Below are 19,099 nucleotides of genomic sequence, written 5' to 3' on the forward strand. Positions count from 1 at the left end.
CTTGGTCCAATTGGTTATATATTCTAACAAAGTGTAGATTGGATTTTAACCTATGTAAAACATGTCATCAAAATTCTAAAATTAATCTTAATCAGGAAAAATTACTAATGATGTTCCATAAATTCTTTTTTTAAGTTTTTGTCTTCTTTTTTTCGGTTAAATTTTGAATTTTAAAGAGTTGAAATTGAAGATACACTTTGTTTCAAAATTTAATTGTCATTTTTTTTGTGTTTTCTCCTCATTTAAACCGTTCAATTAAGTGTAAATATCATTAATTATTAATAATAACATAGAGTTAAAGGTAAATTGAGCAAATTGGCTATTTCTGGCAATTTATTTAAGTGTGTATCAAACTGGTAGCCCTTCGCATTAATCAGTACCCAAGAAGTAGCTCTTGGTTTCAAAAAGGTTGGTGACCCCTGCTCTATAATATTGCAAACATTTAAAAAAACATTTTAAAAAAGTGGAATGAGGTGAAATCCAACAAGAAAAAGTTGCAATGTTGACACAAAGCTGCCATGCAGGCTGTTTTTTTTAATTTTGTCTTTGTTTATTTTTCTTTTTTTTGCCATTGTTAAAAAAAAAAAAAGACTAAACATCTATGTTATAATGAATTATTACTTAAAAAATATCACTTTAAAATGTTTTATGTGGAAAAAATGTTGCATATATTGTGTGGTTGCCATAAAATAACATGAAAGTTTTATTTGACAAAAAGCTTATAATACAAACAAAATAATAGTTCAAACGTAAAATGGACAGATATATCTGAAGTTGATCTCGTAATTTAAGCGTTAAAAGTAAAAAAAACCTAATAAAAATGTATCACTTTATGAGTGGGGGACCTTTTGGATCCCAGATATATTTAGTAGGATTTTATTTAACTTTTCACTGTTATTACTCAAAAATATTAAAGACTTAAAATCAATGGTGTCCTGCATTATTGATCTTTTAAGGCTCTAATTACTAAATACTGCATATTTCAGTTTTACTATAAAAAACAAAGTTGTCTTTGACAGAAAACCTTTTTTTTTTTTTTTTTACTTTATATCAACCTGAAATTGATATAGAGATTTACTGTAAGCGTTAAATAAAAAAAATAAATAATAATTTGACTTATTTTTAACAGTTTAATGACTGAGACCCTTTATAGTCCCCGGGAGCCCTAAAGGTTAAAAAAAAAAATCCATATATTTTGTTAAGGTTTGAAAATGAAAAATATCAAAATGGCCCCCACATGCTTAAATTTTTCCGTGTGCGGCCCTCAGTGGAAAAAGTTTGGACACCCCTGCCTTCTACACACACCATAATACTCCTATGTTGAAGCACAGTTCAATCCATCAAGCAGTGCGGCTTCATAGCTTACCAAAGTCCTACTAAAACATTTTGATAGATTTTTTGAGCGCCGTGTGTAATGTTCTATATTTTCAATGGAACATATAACATTTTGGTGTTGTTTACTTGAGTCATATTGCAGTCTACACATAGCTCTAATGTGTGACTGCCATCATAATGCAGTCTACATGTATCTCGTAAGTGTGACTGCCATCATATTGCAGTCTACACATATCTCTTATGTGTGACTGCCATTATATTGCAGTCTACACGTATCTCTTATGTGTGACTGCCATCATAATGCAGTCTATACGTATCTCTTGTGTGTGACTGCCATTATATTGCAGTCTACACATATCTCTTATGTGTGACTGCCATCATATTGCAGTCTACACGTATCTCTTATGTGTGACTGCCATCATATTGCAGTCTACACGTATCTCTTATGTGTGACTGCCGTCATATTGCAGTCTACACGTATCTCTTATGTGTGACTGCCATTATATTGCAGTCTACACGTATCTCTTATGTGTGACTGCCATCAAATTGCAGTCTACACATATCTCTTATGTGTGACTGCCGTCATATTGCAGTCTACATGTATCTCTTATGTGTGACTGCCATCATATTGCAGTCTACATGTATCTCGTAAGTGTGACTGCCATTATATTGCAGTCTACACGTATCTCTTATGTGTGACTGCCATCCTAATGCAGTCTATACGTATCTTTTATGTGTGACTGCCATCATAATGCAGTCTATACGTATCTCTTGTGTGTGACTGCCATCATATTGCAGTCTACACGTATCTTTTATGTGTGACTGCCATCATAATGCAGTCTATACGTATCTCTTATGTGTGACTGCCATCATATTGCAGTCTACACGTATCTCTTATTGTGTGACTGCCATCATATTGCAGTCTACACGTATCTCTTATGTGTGACTGCCATCATATTGCAGTCTACACGTATCTCTTATGTGTGACTGCCATTATATTGCAGTCTACACGTATCTTTTATTGTGTGACTGCCATCATATTGCAGTCTACACGTATCTCTTATGTGTGACTGCCATCATATTGCAGTCTACATGTATCTCGTAAGTGTGACTGCCATTATATTGCAGTCTATACGTATCTCTTATGTGTGACTGCCATCATAATGCAGTCTACACGTATCTCTTATGTGTGACTGCCATCATAATGCAGTCTATACGTATCTTTTATGTGTGACTGCCATCATAATGCAGTCTATACGTATCTCTTATGTGTGACTGCCATCATATTGCAGTCTACACGTATCTCTTATGTGTGACTGCCATCATATTGCAGTCTACACGTATCTCTTATGTGTGACTGCCATTATATTGCAGTCTACACGTATCTTTTATTGTGTGACTGCCATCATATTGCAGTCTACACGTATCTCTTGTGTGACTGCCATCATATTGCAGTCTACATGTATCTCGTAAGTGTGACTGCCATTATATTGCAGTCTATACGTATCTCTTATGTGTGACTGCCATCATAATGCAGTCTACACGCATCTCTTATGTGTGACTGCCATCATATTGCAGTCTATACGTATCTTTTATGTGTGACTGCCATCATATTGCAGTCTAAATGTATCTTGTAAGTGTGACTGCCATTATATGGCAGTCTACACGTATCTCTTATGTGTGACTGCCCTCATAATGCAGTCTATACGTATCTCTTATGTGTGACTGCCATCATATTGCAGTCTACATGTATCTCGTAAGTGTGACTGCCATTATATTGCAGTCTACACGTATCTCTTATGTGTGACTGCCATCATATTGCAGTCTACATGTATCTCGTAAGTGTGACTGCCATTATATTGCAGTCTACACATATCTCTTATGTGTGACTGCCATCATAATGCAGTCTACACGTATCTCTTATGTGTGACTGCCATCATAATGCAGTCTACACGTATCTCTTATGTGTGACTGCCATCATAATGCAGTCTATACGTATCTCTTATGTGTGACTGCCATCATAATGCAGTCTACACGTATTTCTTATGTGTGACTGCCATCCTATTGCAGTCTACACATATCTCTTATGTGTGACTGCCATCATAATGCAGTCTACACGTATTTCTTATGTGTGACTGCCATCATAATGCAGTCTATACGTATCTCTTATGTGTGACTGCCATCATATTGCAGTCTACACGTATCTTTTATGTGTGACTGCCATCATATTGCAGTCTAAATGTATCTTGTAAGTGTGACTGCCATTATATTGCAGTCTACACGTATCTCTTATGTGTGACTGCCCTCATAATGCAGTCTATACGTATCTCTTATGTGTGACTGCCATCATATTGCAGTCTACATGTATCTCGTAAGTGTGACTGCCATTATATTGCAGTCTACACGTATCTCTTATGTGTGACTGCCATAATAATGCAGTGTATACGTATCTCTTATGTGTGACTGCCGTCATATTGCAGTCTACATGTATCTCTTATGTGTGACTGCCGTCATATTGCAGTCTACACGTATCTCTTATGTGTGACTGCCGTCATATTGCAGTCTACACATATCTCTTATGTGTGACTGCCATCATATCCAAAATTTGACTGTACAATTGCACTTTTTTTTTATTTACAGTAAAAAAACAAATTTCAATTTTACAGTAAAATTCTGGCAACTGAGCTGCCTTTTTTTTTTACCATAAAAACAGTAGTACTCTTTTTCCATTTACAGTAATATACACTACATTTTGAGGTGAAATTATTGCCAGATTTTTTTTTACATTTTAGTAAAAAAAAAAAAATCTATTAATAAAATGCATAAAATAATGTGTAATAATAGCATTCACTGTTAGAAGCGGCCCTCTGGGGCCAAACATAACTGCCATGTGGCCCTCAGTGAAAACCACTTTGACACCTCTGATGTAGGACGTTTGCACAGCACAACATAAACAACTTTAAGAGCTTGGCTGCTAGAAAAACATCATTATATGTCGGCATGGACCCCAAAAAGAGGCAATTAATGTAAGATTAGAGCACCTCAGCAAAGCGCAGTGGCTGCCATTAAAAATGCGAGCAGTTAAAGCGGGACAACATGTATTAAAGGGGAGATAAATGCTCGCAAAGAATACTAAACGCAAATATTGATTAAACTCTTTCAAAGCCCGGCCGGCAAGACAAACTACTATCACGCTCTCTGGTCATTGCCAAATCGGGGCTGATGCAAGTTTTTTTAATAGATGCTGAAAGCTCCACCTCACCACCATCCCAAAGCCCCCAAACACTCCTCTCAGACACCCTTGGAGGGTGCTGGCACAAAGACAAATTGCTCTTTTATTGGCCTCCTGCTAACACTTCTGCTGCTTTCTTTTCTCTGACCGTCTCCATCTGTGATGGACTAATATCGCGCTGAAAACATTACACTAAAGTATGTGTGTGCACAACATGTGTGCATGCAGCACTTGTTGGTGGCTCAAAAATATGTCAATGTGCTTTTTCCCCCCCCAACCAAGTGTCGCACAATGCTGCGATGAGGTGGCGACTTGTCCAGGGTGTACCCCGCCTTCCGTCCGAATGCAGCTGAGATAGGCTCCAGCACCCCCCGCGACCCCGTAAGGGACAATCGGTAGAAATGGATGGATGGATGGTGTCCCACAATAGTGTAATGTTGCCTAAAATGTACACTGCAAATTATTAATTATTATTAATAGATTTTAAATTTTATTTCTAATGATTTCCCTCCTTTGAAGAACCAGTGTTTCCCACACATTCATTTATTTGTGGCGGCCCGCCACGAAAGAATTACGTCCGCCACAAATTAAAAAAAATTTTTTTTTTTAATTTTTTAATTAATTTTTTTTGTCCTGTCCAGCTTCTCAGGCAAATCATATAGTTGATGTAGATGCCCATATAGGCTGTTCAGATTTACTTTACAAAAGATAAGTGTAGGATACTTCTCTTGTTGCCTTATTTGTATTTGACCACTACTGTTTTCTGTTTATTTGTTACTGACTGTGGCAGGACACCTCTGCCTCTGTTTCACTTTATGTTGCTGGTAAATAATATGGTTGTAGTAGTAGGCTAAAGTTAAATGATTTAGTATGCACTAATTAAAGGGGCAGAGCTTTAAGAAACATTTTAGCTTTTATATTTTATAAGATATATTTTTTTGTAAGAACCACAATTAATAAATATATTTCAGTGAATAACTTATTGTTCAAATCTGTATATAAATATGTACATAAAGTGTTGTAATTATATTGTAAAATGGATGGATGGATGGATGTTTAAAACAAAACTGTTATTATTAATTAGTAAGTATACATTTTTTGAGCCTTTTTAGAGAAAATCATATCATTGTAGTAAATTATGCAAATTACTCGATGATGTCATGGTGACCACGCCCATAGCCACGCCCCCACCGCCAGAGGTATCTTGGCAGTTTATGGGAAACACTGAGAACTATTTACTTATTTTTAGTCACTGACTTTAAATGAAGGGTGTCCAAACGTTTTGTCCGGGGAACTGCATTGGGCTAAAAAAATTTGTATATATACGTATATATACATATACATATATATATATATATATATATATATATATATATATATATATATATATATATATATATATATATATATATACGTATATATACATATACATATACATACATACATATACACATATATATACAAATACATATTTACATATACATATACACATATACATATATATACATACATATACACATATATACTGTATATACATATATATGTATATATAGCAACACTAAATGGTCCCTAGTGTGTGAATATGAGTGTGAATGTTGTCTGTCTATCTGTGTTGGCCCTGTGATAAGATGGCGACTTGTCCAGGGTGTACCCCGCCCTCCGTCGATATGCAGCTGAGATAGGCTCCAGAACCCCCTGCGACCCGAAAGGGACAAGCGGTAGAAAATGGATGGATCGCCCCGGCCCTAAGCTAGTATCCTGAAAAAAACCCATCAAAGCAAACTAGTGTGTGCTTCTCAAAGATGGCAAAGTTAACAACCCGTTTTATGCCGCCTCTTCAACACGGGAATCGTCTGTCCTTTTTTCCGGGTCACTGTTTTGTATCACGGCGCCGCCAATAGTGCACCTTGGAAAATAAAACCAGAGCCGTAACGAAGAGTGAATGCATTAGCACGCGATACTCATTTCTCCTGACCTGTTGTGATGGCAGCAATTGTCGCAGTATTTTATGCACGTTGTGAGACAAAGACCGATTGCCGAATCTGCGGTTACGGCCCCAATGAGGTTAACGTGCGGGGTCTCCTTGTAAAGGAGACTACGGGCCAGTGGAAAGGAGCAAAAGGAGGGGTCATCAACAGACTGTGTTATTGTGCACGTCATTAGCTCTGAACTTCACGCTACTCAAGCAGAATTCAAGATTTCATTGCAGAAAAAACATGTTCTTTGTGACCATCCATCCATCCATCCATCCCTTTTCTGGACAAGTCGCCACCTCATCACAGGGCCAACACAGATAGACAGACAACATTCACACTCAAAAATTGACATTAGAGATATCCGATAACATCGGACTGCCGATATTATCGGCCGATAAATGCTTTAAAGGCCTACTGAAAGCCACTACTAGCGACCACGCAGTCTGATAGTTTATATATCAATGATGAAATCTTAACATTGCAACACATGCAAATACGGCCGGGTTAACTTATAAAGTCTCATTATTCCGCAGTATTCTGGACATCTTTGTTGGCGAATCTGTTGCAATGTGTTCATTGCATTATGGAGAAAGAAGCTGAGCAAGCAAAGAAGAAAGTCGGTGCGAAGCGGAGTATTTTGCGAGGGAAGTCAGCAACACAACACAGCCGGTGTTTCATTGTTTACATTCCCGAAAGATGCAGTCAAGATCGAAGAACTCGGACAACAGAGACTCTTACCAGGAGGACTTTGACTTCGTTAACAGACGCAGACGCGATACCGTGAGTACGCTTCCAAACATTTGATCGCTTGCTATAACTAGCTCGAGCTAGTAGCTAGGAGCTAGCATAACAAACACCTAGGTGTTTGTTATGCGGGATTAATTTGTGGCATATTAAATATAAGCCTGGCTGTGTTGTGGCTAATAGAGTATATATATGTCTTGTGTTTATTTACTGTTGTAGTCATTCCCAGCTGAATATCAGGTCCCACCCGCGCGCTTCCAAACATTTGATCGCTTGCCCGTACGTGCGTGTCACGTACGTAACTTTGGTTAAATATATAAGCTTTATGAACCTTGGGTTAGGTGAACGGTCCTTTGGGCTGAGTGATTGTGTGTGTTGTGCAGGTGTTTGAATTGTATTGGCGGGTTTTATGGACGGGATCCCGTCCATATACCGCTCGAGCAATAACTAGCTCGAGCAAGTAGCTAGTAGCTAGGAGCTAGCATAACAAACACCTAGGTGTTTTTATGCAGGATTAATTTGTGGCATATTAAATATAAGCCTGGTTGTGTTGTGGCTAATAGAGTATATATATGTCTTGTGTTTATTTACTGTTGTAGTCATTCCCAGTTGAATATCAGGTCACCCCCGCCTCTCACAGCATCTTCCCTATCTGAATCGCTTCCACTCCCCACTAGTCCTTCACTTGCACTTTCCTCATCCACAAATCTTTCATCCTCGCTCAAATTAATGGGGAAACCGTCGCTTTCTCGGTCCGAATCTCTCTCACTTCTGGCGGCCATCATTGTAAACAATAGGGAACTTTGCGTATATGTTCAACTGACTACGTCACGCTACTTCCGGTAGGGGCAAGCCTTTTTTTTAATCAGATACCAAAAGTTGCGATCTTTATCGTCGTTGTTCTATACTAAATCCTTTCAGCAAAAATATGGCAATATCGCGAAATGATCAAGTATGACACATAGAATACATCTGCTGTCCCCTTTTGAATAAAAAAAATTCATTTCAGTAGGCCTTTAAAATGTAATATCGGAAATTATCGGTATCGGTTTCAAAAAGTAAAATGTATGACTTTTTAAAAGGCCGCTGTGTACACGGATGTAGGGAGAAGTACAGAGCGCCAATAAACCTTAAAGGCACTGCCTTTGCGTGCCGGCCCAGTCACATAATATCTACGGCTTTTCACACACACAAGTGAATGCAAGGCATACTTGGTCAACAGCCATACAGGTCACACTGAGGGTGGCCGTATAAACAACTTTAACACTGTTACAAATATGCGCCACACTGTGAACCCACACCAAACAAGAATGACAAACACATTTGGGGAGAACATCCGCACCGTAACACAACATAAACACAACAGAACACATACCCAGAACCCCTTGCAGCACTAACTCTTCCGGGACACTACAATATACCCCCCCTCGCTACTCCCTACCCCTCTCCCACCTCAACCTCCTCATGCTCTCTCAGGGAGAGCATGTCCCAAATTCCAAGCTGCTGTTTTGAGGCATGTTAAAAAAAAAATAATGCACTTTGTGACTTCAATAATAAATATGGCAGTGCCATGTTGGCATTTTTTTCCATAACTTGAGTTGATTTATTTTTGGAAAACCTTGTTACATTGTTTAATGCATCCAGCGGGGCATTACAACAAAATTAGGCATAATAATGTGTTAATTCCACAACTGTATATATCGGTATCGGTTGATATTGGAATCGGTAATTAAGAGTTGGACAATATCGGAATATCGGATATCGGCAAAAAAGCCATTATCGGACATCTCTAATTGACATATTTTAGTTTTGTAAAAAACATTCTAATGAAATCAACATATTAAAAAAAATAAAATAACTAAATGTAAAACTAAAACTAAAACTAAATGTAGCATCAAATCAACAACAGAACAGCATTTGTTTACAGTCTAGAGAGGCGCCATCTTTGTTTACTTGTTGGGACAATAAAGTTTTGTGAATTAGATAGTCGGAACTAAACGTAGCATTAAATTAACAACAGAACAGTAAAGTTAATTTAAGGCTACGTTCAGTTCCGGCTATCTTTTTCACAAAACTTTATTGTCCCACGTAAATAAACAACATGGCGCCTCTCGAGACTGTAAACAAACGCTGCTCTGTTGTTGATTTAATACTACATTCAGTTTTACTTTTAGATTTTTTTTTTTTTTTTAATATGTTGATTTAATTAGAATGTTTTTTTTACAAAATAAAATATGTCAATTTGGACAGAAGAAAGTTTTTACAAAATAAAATATGTTAATTTAGACTGAATGTTTCTTCAAAGTAATATATGTTGATTTACAGGAACTAAACGTAGCATTAAATTAACAACAAAACAGTAAAGTTAATTTAAGGCTACGTTCAGTTCCAGCTATCTTTTTCACAAAACTTTATTGTCCCACGTAAATAAACAACATGGCGCCTCTCGAGACTGTAAACAAACGCTGCTCTGTTGTTGATTTAATACTACATTTAGTTTTAGTTTTAGATTTATTAATTTTTTTTGAATATGTTGATTTAATTAGAATGTTTTTTTTTTTACAAAATAAAATATGTCAATTTGGACAGAAGAAAGTTTTTACAAAATAAAATATGTTAATTTAGACTGAATGTTTCTTCAAAGTAATATATGTTGATTTACAGGAACTAAACGTAGCATTAAATTAACAACAGAACAGTAAAGTTAATTTAAGGCTACGTTCAGTTCCGGCTATCTTTTTCACAAAACTTTATTGTCCCACGTAAATAAACAACATGGCGCCTCTCGAGACTGTAAACAAACGCTGCTCTGTTGTTGATTTAATGCTACATTTAGTTTTAGTTTTAAATTTAGTTTTTTTTTTTTAATATGTTGATTTAATTAGAATGTTTTTAAAAAAAATAAAATATGTCAATTTGGACAGAAGAAAGTTTTTACAAAATAAAATATGTTAATTTAGACTGAATGTTTCTTCAAAGTAAAATATGTTGATTTACAGGAACTAAACGTAGCATTAAATTAACAACAAAACAGTAAAGTTAATTTAAGGCTACGTTCAGTTCCAGCTATCTTTTTCACAAAACTTTATTGTCCCACGTAAACAAAGAACATGGCGCCTCTCGAGACTGTAAACAAACGCTGCTCTGTTGTTGATTTAATGCTACATTTAGTTTTAGTTTTAAATTTAGTTTGTTTTTTTCAATATGTTGATTTAATTAGAATGTTTTTTTACAAAATATAATATGTTAATTTAGACTGAATGTTTCTTCAAAGTAATATATGTTGATTTACAGGAACTAAACGTAGCATTAAATTAAGAACAGAACGGCGTTTGTTTACAGTCTAGAGAGGCGCCATGTTGTTTGTTTACGAGTTGGGACAATAAAGTTTTGTGAAAAAATAGCCGGGACTAAACGTAGCATTAAATTAACAACCGAACGGTGTTTTCATCTCAAACATGTTATGATGGCAAAATGAACATTGATTACTATTTTGCATGCAAAGAATGCAATGAACTGTATTGCATACTTCAAATTTAAAAATGGACGCATTTCAGCTGTGCGTGTCAGCCTTCAATAATGAAAAGAGGCGTTTAGGAAATAAAAGACAATTAGGCCAGCCAGACACAACAATTGAGGGCACATCCTAACATGTATAATTAAACCTTAATTAAGCAAAAATATATCTCCGGCTCGGCTGCACCAAATAATAATATAAATCCATTTGATAAAGTCAAAATACAAATAAGGCAACAAGAGAAGTATCCCACACTTCTCTTTTGTAAAGTACATTAGTACAGCCGATATGGGCATCTACATCAACTATATGATTTGCCTGAGAAGCTGGACAGGACAAAAAATAAGTACAAAAATAAAAATAAAAATGAGGCAAAAACATGATTTATTCGTACTCGATCTGGATATTCGATAGAATACTCGATTACTAAAATATTCGATAGCTGCAGCTCTAGTTCAGTGTTTTTCAACCTTTTTTGAGCCAAGGCACATTTTTTGCGTTGAAAAAATCCGGAGGCACACCACCAGCAGAAATCACTAAAAAACGAAACTCAGTTGACAGTAAAAAGTTGTCGTCGCAATTGTTGGATATGACTTTAAAGCATAACCAAGCATGCATCAATATAGCTCTTGTCTCAAAGTAGGTGTACTGTCACCACCTGTCACATCACACCCTGACTTATTTGGAGTTTTTTGCTGTTTTCTTGTGTGTAGTGTTTTAGTTCTTGTCTTGTGCTCCTATTTTGGTGGCTTTTCCTCTTTTTTTTGGTATTTTCCTGTAGCAGTTTAATGTCTTCCTTTGAGCGATATTTCCCGCATCTACTTTGTTTTAGCGATCAAGAATATTTCAGTTGTTTTTATCCTTCATTGTGGGGACATTGTTGATTGTCATGTCATGTTCGGATGTACTTTGTCTTTGCTCCACAGTAAGTCTTTGCTGTCGTCCAGCATTCTGTTTTTGTTTACTTTGTAGCCAGTTCAGTTTTACTTTCGTTCTGCATAGCCTTCCCTAAGCTTCAATGCCTTTTCTTAGGAGCACTCACCTTTTGTTTATTTTTGGTTTAAGCATTAAAAACCTTTTTACCTGCACGCTGCCTCCGGCTGTTTCCGACATCTACAAAGCAATTAGCTACCTGCTGCCACCTACTGATATGGAAGAGTATTACACGGTTACTCTGCCGAGTTCTAGACAACACCGACACTCAACAACAACACATCATTTGCAGACTATAATTACTGCTTTGCAAAAAATATTTCTAACCCAAATAGGTGAAATTAGATAATCTCCCACACTGCTATAGTTGACTGAACTGCCATATTTTTACTGTAAAATCTTGTTTTTAACGATGTTTTACTGTAAATGGAAAACTGATACATCTGTTTTGTGTATTTGGAATCTGCGTAAGTCCCAAAAACTTCACGCGTCCGCCATTGTAGTCCGCGCCGTAGTGGATAAGCTCCAAATATTGAATCCAGGTGAGGATTGGGTCAAAACGGGGATAAGGTCAAGCGCAGGCTCTCTTTGGCAGTGAACCAGCCGGGCGGAAAATGTGAAATTTTAAGCCACAGCGAGTGATTAGTGAAGTCAAATATGAAACAAAAAGCTTTGTCTCCCGGAAGAATGGCGTCTAAAGTTTTATCTGACATTCACAGAGTAACTGCTTTTCACTTGAATGGATTCTTTACAATACGCTAACCTTATCAGCGTTCATGCTACACCAGCAGATACCAGCACAGGTCACTTGAAGCGTGAACAAGTCTTCATTTTTTTTTTTTTTCCTCATCACAAAAACTCCTCCTTTTCTGCGTTCAATTTATTAGCTCGTCTCCAAACACTCCATTCCTTGTACTCCAAAACTCCACCGCTAATTGGATCTGGCTTGGACTGTAAGGGCTTTGCAATCTACGAGCGGTTGGGGGAAAAAAAAAAAAAGTAATTTCTTTAGGCATCACTCAAGTGACCACTAGAGTGACACATGTTGTGCATCCAAACAAGTCCAGACTGCAGCCTGCCGGGTGCTGCTGATCTCAGCTGTGAGGCAATCCTATTAGTAAGGCGTCCCCAGGGGGCGCACTTGAGAGCCTGTGATCCAGGAGCGATGGATATGATCTTAATTTGCCTCTTTTGTCCTTCTTTCAAAGCTTTATTAAATTAAGAGCTTTACCTTTTCTCTCATAAAAATGATCCTTTTGGGATTTTACCGGTAAAAATCTGATAGCTCCGTCGCCGGAATTTTAGCTAAAAGAAAACTGGTAAGTTTGTCCACTGACAGTAAATGCTGTAAAACAACCGTAAATTTTACAAAATTTTTTCGCAAAATATACAGATTTATTTTTACAGTGTACGTAACAAATATATATATATATATATATATATATATATATATATATATATATATATATATATATATATATATATATATATATATATATATATAGGCAATGTTTTAGCTACTTCTAAATCACTAATCTTCGTCTCCATGGCGACAAATAAAGTACGTTTCTTACAAGTATCATTATCACTGCAGGACGAGGAATAGCTAAACATGCTTTACTACACACCTTAGCTCACCGGCATCAAAATGTAAACAAACGCCATTGGTGGATCTACACCTGACATCCACTGTAATGATATCAAGTACAGTCACGTATCTAGTCGATACTACTATGATTACGTTGACGTTTTTTGGCATCACAACATCTTCTTTCGTTTGTCTAAAGTGTATATTACGTTTATAAACTCTGTAAATACGTCCCTGGACACATGAGGACTTTGAATATGACCAATGTATGATCCTGTAACTACTTGGTATCGGATTTGTGGTATCATCCAAAACTAATGTAAAGTATCAAACAACAGAAGAATAAGTGATTATTACATTTTAACAGAAGTGTAGATAGAACATGTTAAAAGAGAAAGTATGCAGATATTAACAGTAAATGAACAAGTACCGTATTTTCCGCACTATAAGGCGCACCTTCAATGAATGGCCTATTTTAAAACTTTGTTCATATATAAGGCGCACCACATTATAAGGCGCATAGAATAGACGCTACAGTAGAGGCTGGGGTTACGTTATGCATCCAGTAGAATAGAGTAGAATACAATAGAAAGTACTTTATTTATCCCTGTGGGAAATTCAGCACCACAGTTCGCTCACAATAAACAAGAATAATAATAAATAATATAATATATATAATACATTATATATACAATATATAATATATAAATAATATAAATATATTCTACATATACTCTACATTTAAGTGCAGTCAAGAAGGAACATATGCATTATACAGTCTATACAGTAGTTGCGAGACCTGTTGTTGTTCAATATTGGTCCATATATAAGGCGCACCGGATTATAAGGCGCACTGTCAGCTTTTGAGAAAATTGGAGGTTTTTAGGTGCGCCTTAAAGTGCGGCAAATACGGTAGATTAATAAATACTTTTCTACCACTTGTGCTTAATAATGTTGACAAAATAATAGGTAGATGAATGACACAATATGTTACTGCATACGTCAGCAGACTAATTAGGAGTCTTTGTTTGTTTACTTACTACTAAAAGACAAGTTGTCTGGTATGTTCACTATTTTATTTAAGGACAAAATTGCAATAAGAAACATATGTTTAATGTACCCTAAGATTTTTGTTAAAATAAAGCCAATAATGCCATTTTTTGTGGTCCCCTTTATTTAGAAAAGTACCGAAAAGTATTGAACATTTTTTAGTACCAGTACCAAGCTAGTTTACAATGGTCCAAGTTCCTCCATACAACAGGAACTCGACTGTTTTTAGGAATGTGATGCAAGAAAGTTTGTCTCAAGTTTTGAACTGAACTTGATGACTTGGTGTTATTGCCAACACGGCAAAAAAGTCAGTGTTCAAAAACAAGAAAAAAATATACAAAAATTAGGGGTATTTTATTTGAACTAAGCAAAATTATCTGCCGATAGAACAAGAAAATTTGGCTTGTCAAGACTTTCCCAAACAAGTAAAATTAGCTAACCTCAATGGACCCAAAAATACCTTAAAATAAGTATATTCTCACTAATAACAAGTGTACTACTATATGAGTACGCATTTTCTATTGTTTCATTGAAAATAAAACAGCAAAGTCCATTTGGCTGTCATCTGTTTTAATTATGAGACACAATTGTGCAGAGCCGGCCCAAGGCATAAGCGTACTAAGCGCTTGCTTAGGGCCCCGCGGCCACCAGGGGGCCCCCAAAAGCAATTAACAAAAAATTCTTATTTTTTTATTTTTTGCATGTACGAGTCTGACTGATGATTTCTAAATGATCAAAGATATATTATTGTACAAAAACACAATTTTAGGTCAACAGAGTGCTGCTGCTGATCTAGGCCTAGTGATTCTTCCTGCCTCTCTTTAAATGTGAAGCTGCCTCTGCTGCACCTGTGACGTTTGCCGCCTGCCGTGCAATGCCAGTGCGTACTGGGCATCAAAAGCGCAGATAGAGGCAAAACAATGTCACAAAAAAGGACATATCCTTTAGGTGCAGAAAAAAGGAAGAAGAAGAAAGTGGAAGAGGAGAAAAAATGCCATGATAAAGGTATGTTTGCATGACTTGGTAATAAAAAGTTTATCAAAGAGATTTGTAGCTGTAATTAGCTTTAGCTAGGTGACGTTTCTAGCTAGCGCGGTGCTAGCAATATGTTTTTAGCATCAGGTTACTAGTGAGATATGTTGTTTGCAATATAATAATAATCGTAAAAAATAATAATAAAGTGAATCAGAATCAGCTTTATTGTCCAGTTATGTTTAACACATGGAATTTAACTTCAGTAGACTGCGCTCTCTTTGTACAAAGTAAACATTAAATATGAACAATTAACTAAAAATATAAACTAGTAATTAAAGACTAATATGTACAAGACTGATGAGACAAGATGACACTTTTACTGTAAATACAAATCTTTATCACTTGGACTGTTCAACCCCAGGCCACGCTTGTAGCTGAATGTTTTCTACATTTTAAGATTAGGAACCATATGTGTGGAACTCTGGACATCATTCGTTCATTCATTGGTAATATTTATGTTCTTAACTGGGCCACCCCCTTATCTTTATAAATGACATGTCATTTGTAAAGACATGCCAGGCTGACAATAGGATCATGTAAACAACACTGCCAGAGCCGCAATGAGTTTATAGTAGGTGTGTGAATGATCAACAATCAATATTATTGGCAGAAATAGAGGGCCCCAAAATCAAATTTTGCTTAGGGCCCCATGGAGGCTTCGGCCGGCAAAGTCATGATTTATTTTTTCATGCTTAAAATAAGAAATGATTACTTTAAAAAAGTAGTTTTATACTTGTGAGTGTTGATGACACAGCTTTGCAACAGTTGATATTCTAGTTTCAAGCATGTTTTACTCAATATAGCTCATCAAATCTCAGCAACAAGCTGTAATATCTTACTGACATCATTTAGGAGCAAAACACTTAAAACAAGTAAAACACTCTAACATAAAATCTGCTTAGTGAGAAGAAATATCTTATCAGACAGAAAATAAGCAAATATCACCCTTATTTGAGATATTTAATCTTACTTAGATTTCACTTTTTGCAGTGAAATTGTTGAAGAGTGTTTCGCTGAATTTTAAATTTTTTGGCCTTTACCTTTTCTTCTCGGATTCATGCCTGTTGAGGAGACGTTGCAGGCCGCCACCCTTAAAGCCCTGGAAGTGTGCGGCGGGAGCGCCCACCGTGACGATGTCGTAAGAAGCGTCTGCAAAAGAGAAAGACACCATCAAGTACGTTCTCCTTCCTTTGAGACGCCGACGTGTCCAGATTGCCGAAATTGTCGAGCCGCGGCGACAAGACGACAAGACGCTCACGAACATGCCTGGCGGATGTTCAAGCATGTTGTCCACGGCAAATATTCCTCTTAAGTACGTCCACGGGAGCGGCTTGCCGCACTACAAGTCGTTTTTACCAGGCGGCGGTACGGCTCTATCATTATTTGTGCGGCCGCGCTCTCAAAGGAGCGTCGGCGCCACGTGAAAGTGTTCGATGTCACGGTCTGTCTGCGCATGGCGGCAAAATAAACACTTCACAGGCAAGACGGCGGGCTCAAAGGTGCTTTTGTCGGGAGATGCTGGGAAGGGGAAATTGAGGAGGTTGCCGATTAAATCAGAAAAACAAAGAAGTGGAAGGGATGTCTGTGTGTGTGTGTGTGTTCTTGTATTTTTACCCTTCTTGAGACATCAACAAGGAAAAGTATCTTCCATATGAGGAGGTGTGAACAAGTGATGACATAAATCATGGTCCCAATAACATTGCATCTAATAGAGAATGTCTCATTAGCACCCCTGCTGGTGACATCTATCAAAATGAGGGTGGTCCCAAAAAGGAGGAGTTCATCAAATTGACTGTGTCGGTTTTAAAAGTGCTCCCCCTCCTGGTCAACATATGAAATAACAAGTGTGTGTCAAAATTTGACGTGCTCCCCCTCTGGTCAACATATGTAATAACAAGTGTGTGTAAGAAATTGAAATGCGCCCCCTTTGGCCAAAATTAATTTAAAAAAATAAATAAATATGTATATAGAGACATACTGTAATAACTTGAAGTAAATAATGAAGATTAAAAACCAATGACCAATATTCAAAAATATAAATGAACTAAAAGCAGTCTTTTTCTCACAATGTGTCGACTTTTTTCTTATAGAATTGGGAACAATGTCTCATATTCGTTCTGTTTCTGTAATGTTGCAATATTTTCTTGTAAATTTATGACTTTTTCATGTAAAATTATTACTTTTTAATGCAAAATGGTGACTTTCGTTGTATAAAATGCTGACTTATCACAATATTGAATTTTTTTGTTGTCGTTCTTGTAAAACAGTGACATTTTTTGAGAAAATTGATGACTTGTGTCATAATTTTGCCAAGTGAAATTCCGATTATTATTATAATATTGCCAAAATTTTAAAGTTTTCTTATAAAATTGTGACTTTTGTCGAGTAAAATTACAACTCTTTTCATAAAATTGACAAAGTGCTAAGCTTTTCTTGTAAAATTGCGACTGTTATTGAGTAAGATTCCAACTCTTATCATAATATTGCAGAAATGTTCTGTTTTTCTTGTAACATTTTGACTTGCGTTGAGTAAAATCACGACTTTTATCATAACACTGCCAAAATTCTAGGTTTTTCTTGTGAAATTCCAACTCATTTTTCACAACAAGCTTTTTTATATTAACATAGTTTGTATATATTATTAATGTTGTAAATACAAATCTGTATATGTCTAAAAAGGGTGGTCCTAAAGAGGTCGGCATTATTCGGGGTCTCAAGAAGGTAACAATTACAAGACTGTGCGTGTGTGTGTGTGTGTGTGTGTGTGTGTGTGTGTGTGTGTGTGTGTGTGTGTGTGTGTGTGTGTGTGTGTGTGTGTGTGTGTGTGTTCTGGCAATGCTTACTTAATGGGGACATCGCTCTCTTTACACAGTCACCTTTAGGGGACCTCTGACGGTATGCAATTCTCTAACTTGACCAGTAGGTGCGCAACTAGATTCTAATTAGAAAATAAAGGAAAATGTTTTATGTGGGGTTTTTTCAACACGAAGAAAAGCCATTTTTGTTTTGGAGAATTATAATATTAATACTAATACGAACTATACATACTAATATTACTACGCTAATACTACTACTATAAATAATAATAACAACAACAACAAAAACAACAATTCTACTAATATATTATTGATAATTATATTAATCATAATCATTTAATGTATTAGACAAAAAAACACTTTTGGATATCACTAAAAGACAACTCTTCTTCTATTTTATTTTTTATTTCATAATTTACATATACAGTACAGGCCAAAAGTTTGAACACACCTTCTTTCTCCTCATTCAATTTTCTTTATTTTTATGACTATTTACATTGTAGATTGTCACATCAAAACTATGAATGAACACATGTGGAGTTATGTACTTAACAGAAAAAAAGGTGAAATAACTGAAAACATGTTTTATATTCTAGTTTCTTCAAAATAGCCACCCATTGCTCTGATTACTGCTCTGCACACTCTTGGCATTCTCTCCACGGGCCTCAAGCACACCTGTGAAGTTAAAACCATTTCAGGTGACTACCTCTTGAAGCTCACCGAGAGAATGCCAAGAGTGTGCAAAGCAGTAATCAGTAGTGCCATGAGTAGTGTTGTTGTTGAAGGGAAAAGCGAACATTGTGGTGAGTGTGTGACATAAATAAGCCACCGCATGCTTGAAATGAGCAAAATACAAACAGATGACATGTTTTT

The 19,099-nt window shown here is 36.3% G+C and overlaps 1 protein-coding gene across 8 annotated transcripts in view; it reads right to left on the reverse strand.

Moving 5' to 3' along the window:
* inpp4b (inositol polyphosphate-4-phosphatase type II B) overlaps positions 1 to 19,099 on the reverse strand; it is a 489,649-nt gene that overhangs the window by 78,728 nt on the left and 391,822 nt on the right. For all 8 annotated transcript variants that reach the window (XM_062032293.1, XM_062032295.1, XM_062032296.1 and 5 more), the window contains one exon: positions 16,451 to 16,559. In XM_062032293.1, coding sequence (XP_061888277.1) covers positions 16,451 to 16,559 — 109 coding nt within the window. The remainder of the gene's footprint in view (positions 1 to 16,450; positions 16,560 to 19,099) is intronic.

Source organism: Entelurus aequoreus, linkage group LG22 (genome assembly GCF_033978785.1).
Source record: "Entelurus aequoreus isolate RoL-2023_Sb linkage group LG22, RoL_Eaeq_v1.1, whole genome shotgun sequence".
Lineage (NCBI taxonomy): Eukaryota > Metazoa > Chordata > Actinopteri > Syngnathiformes > Syngnathidae > Entelurus > Entelurus aequoreus.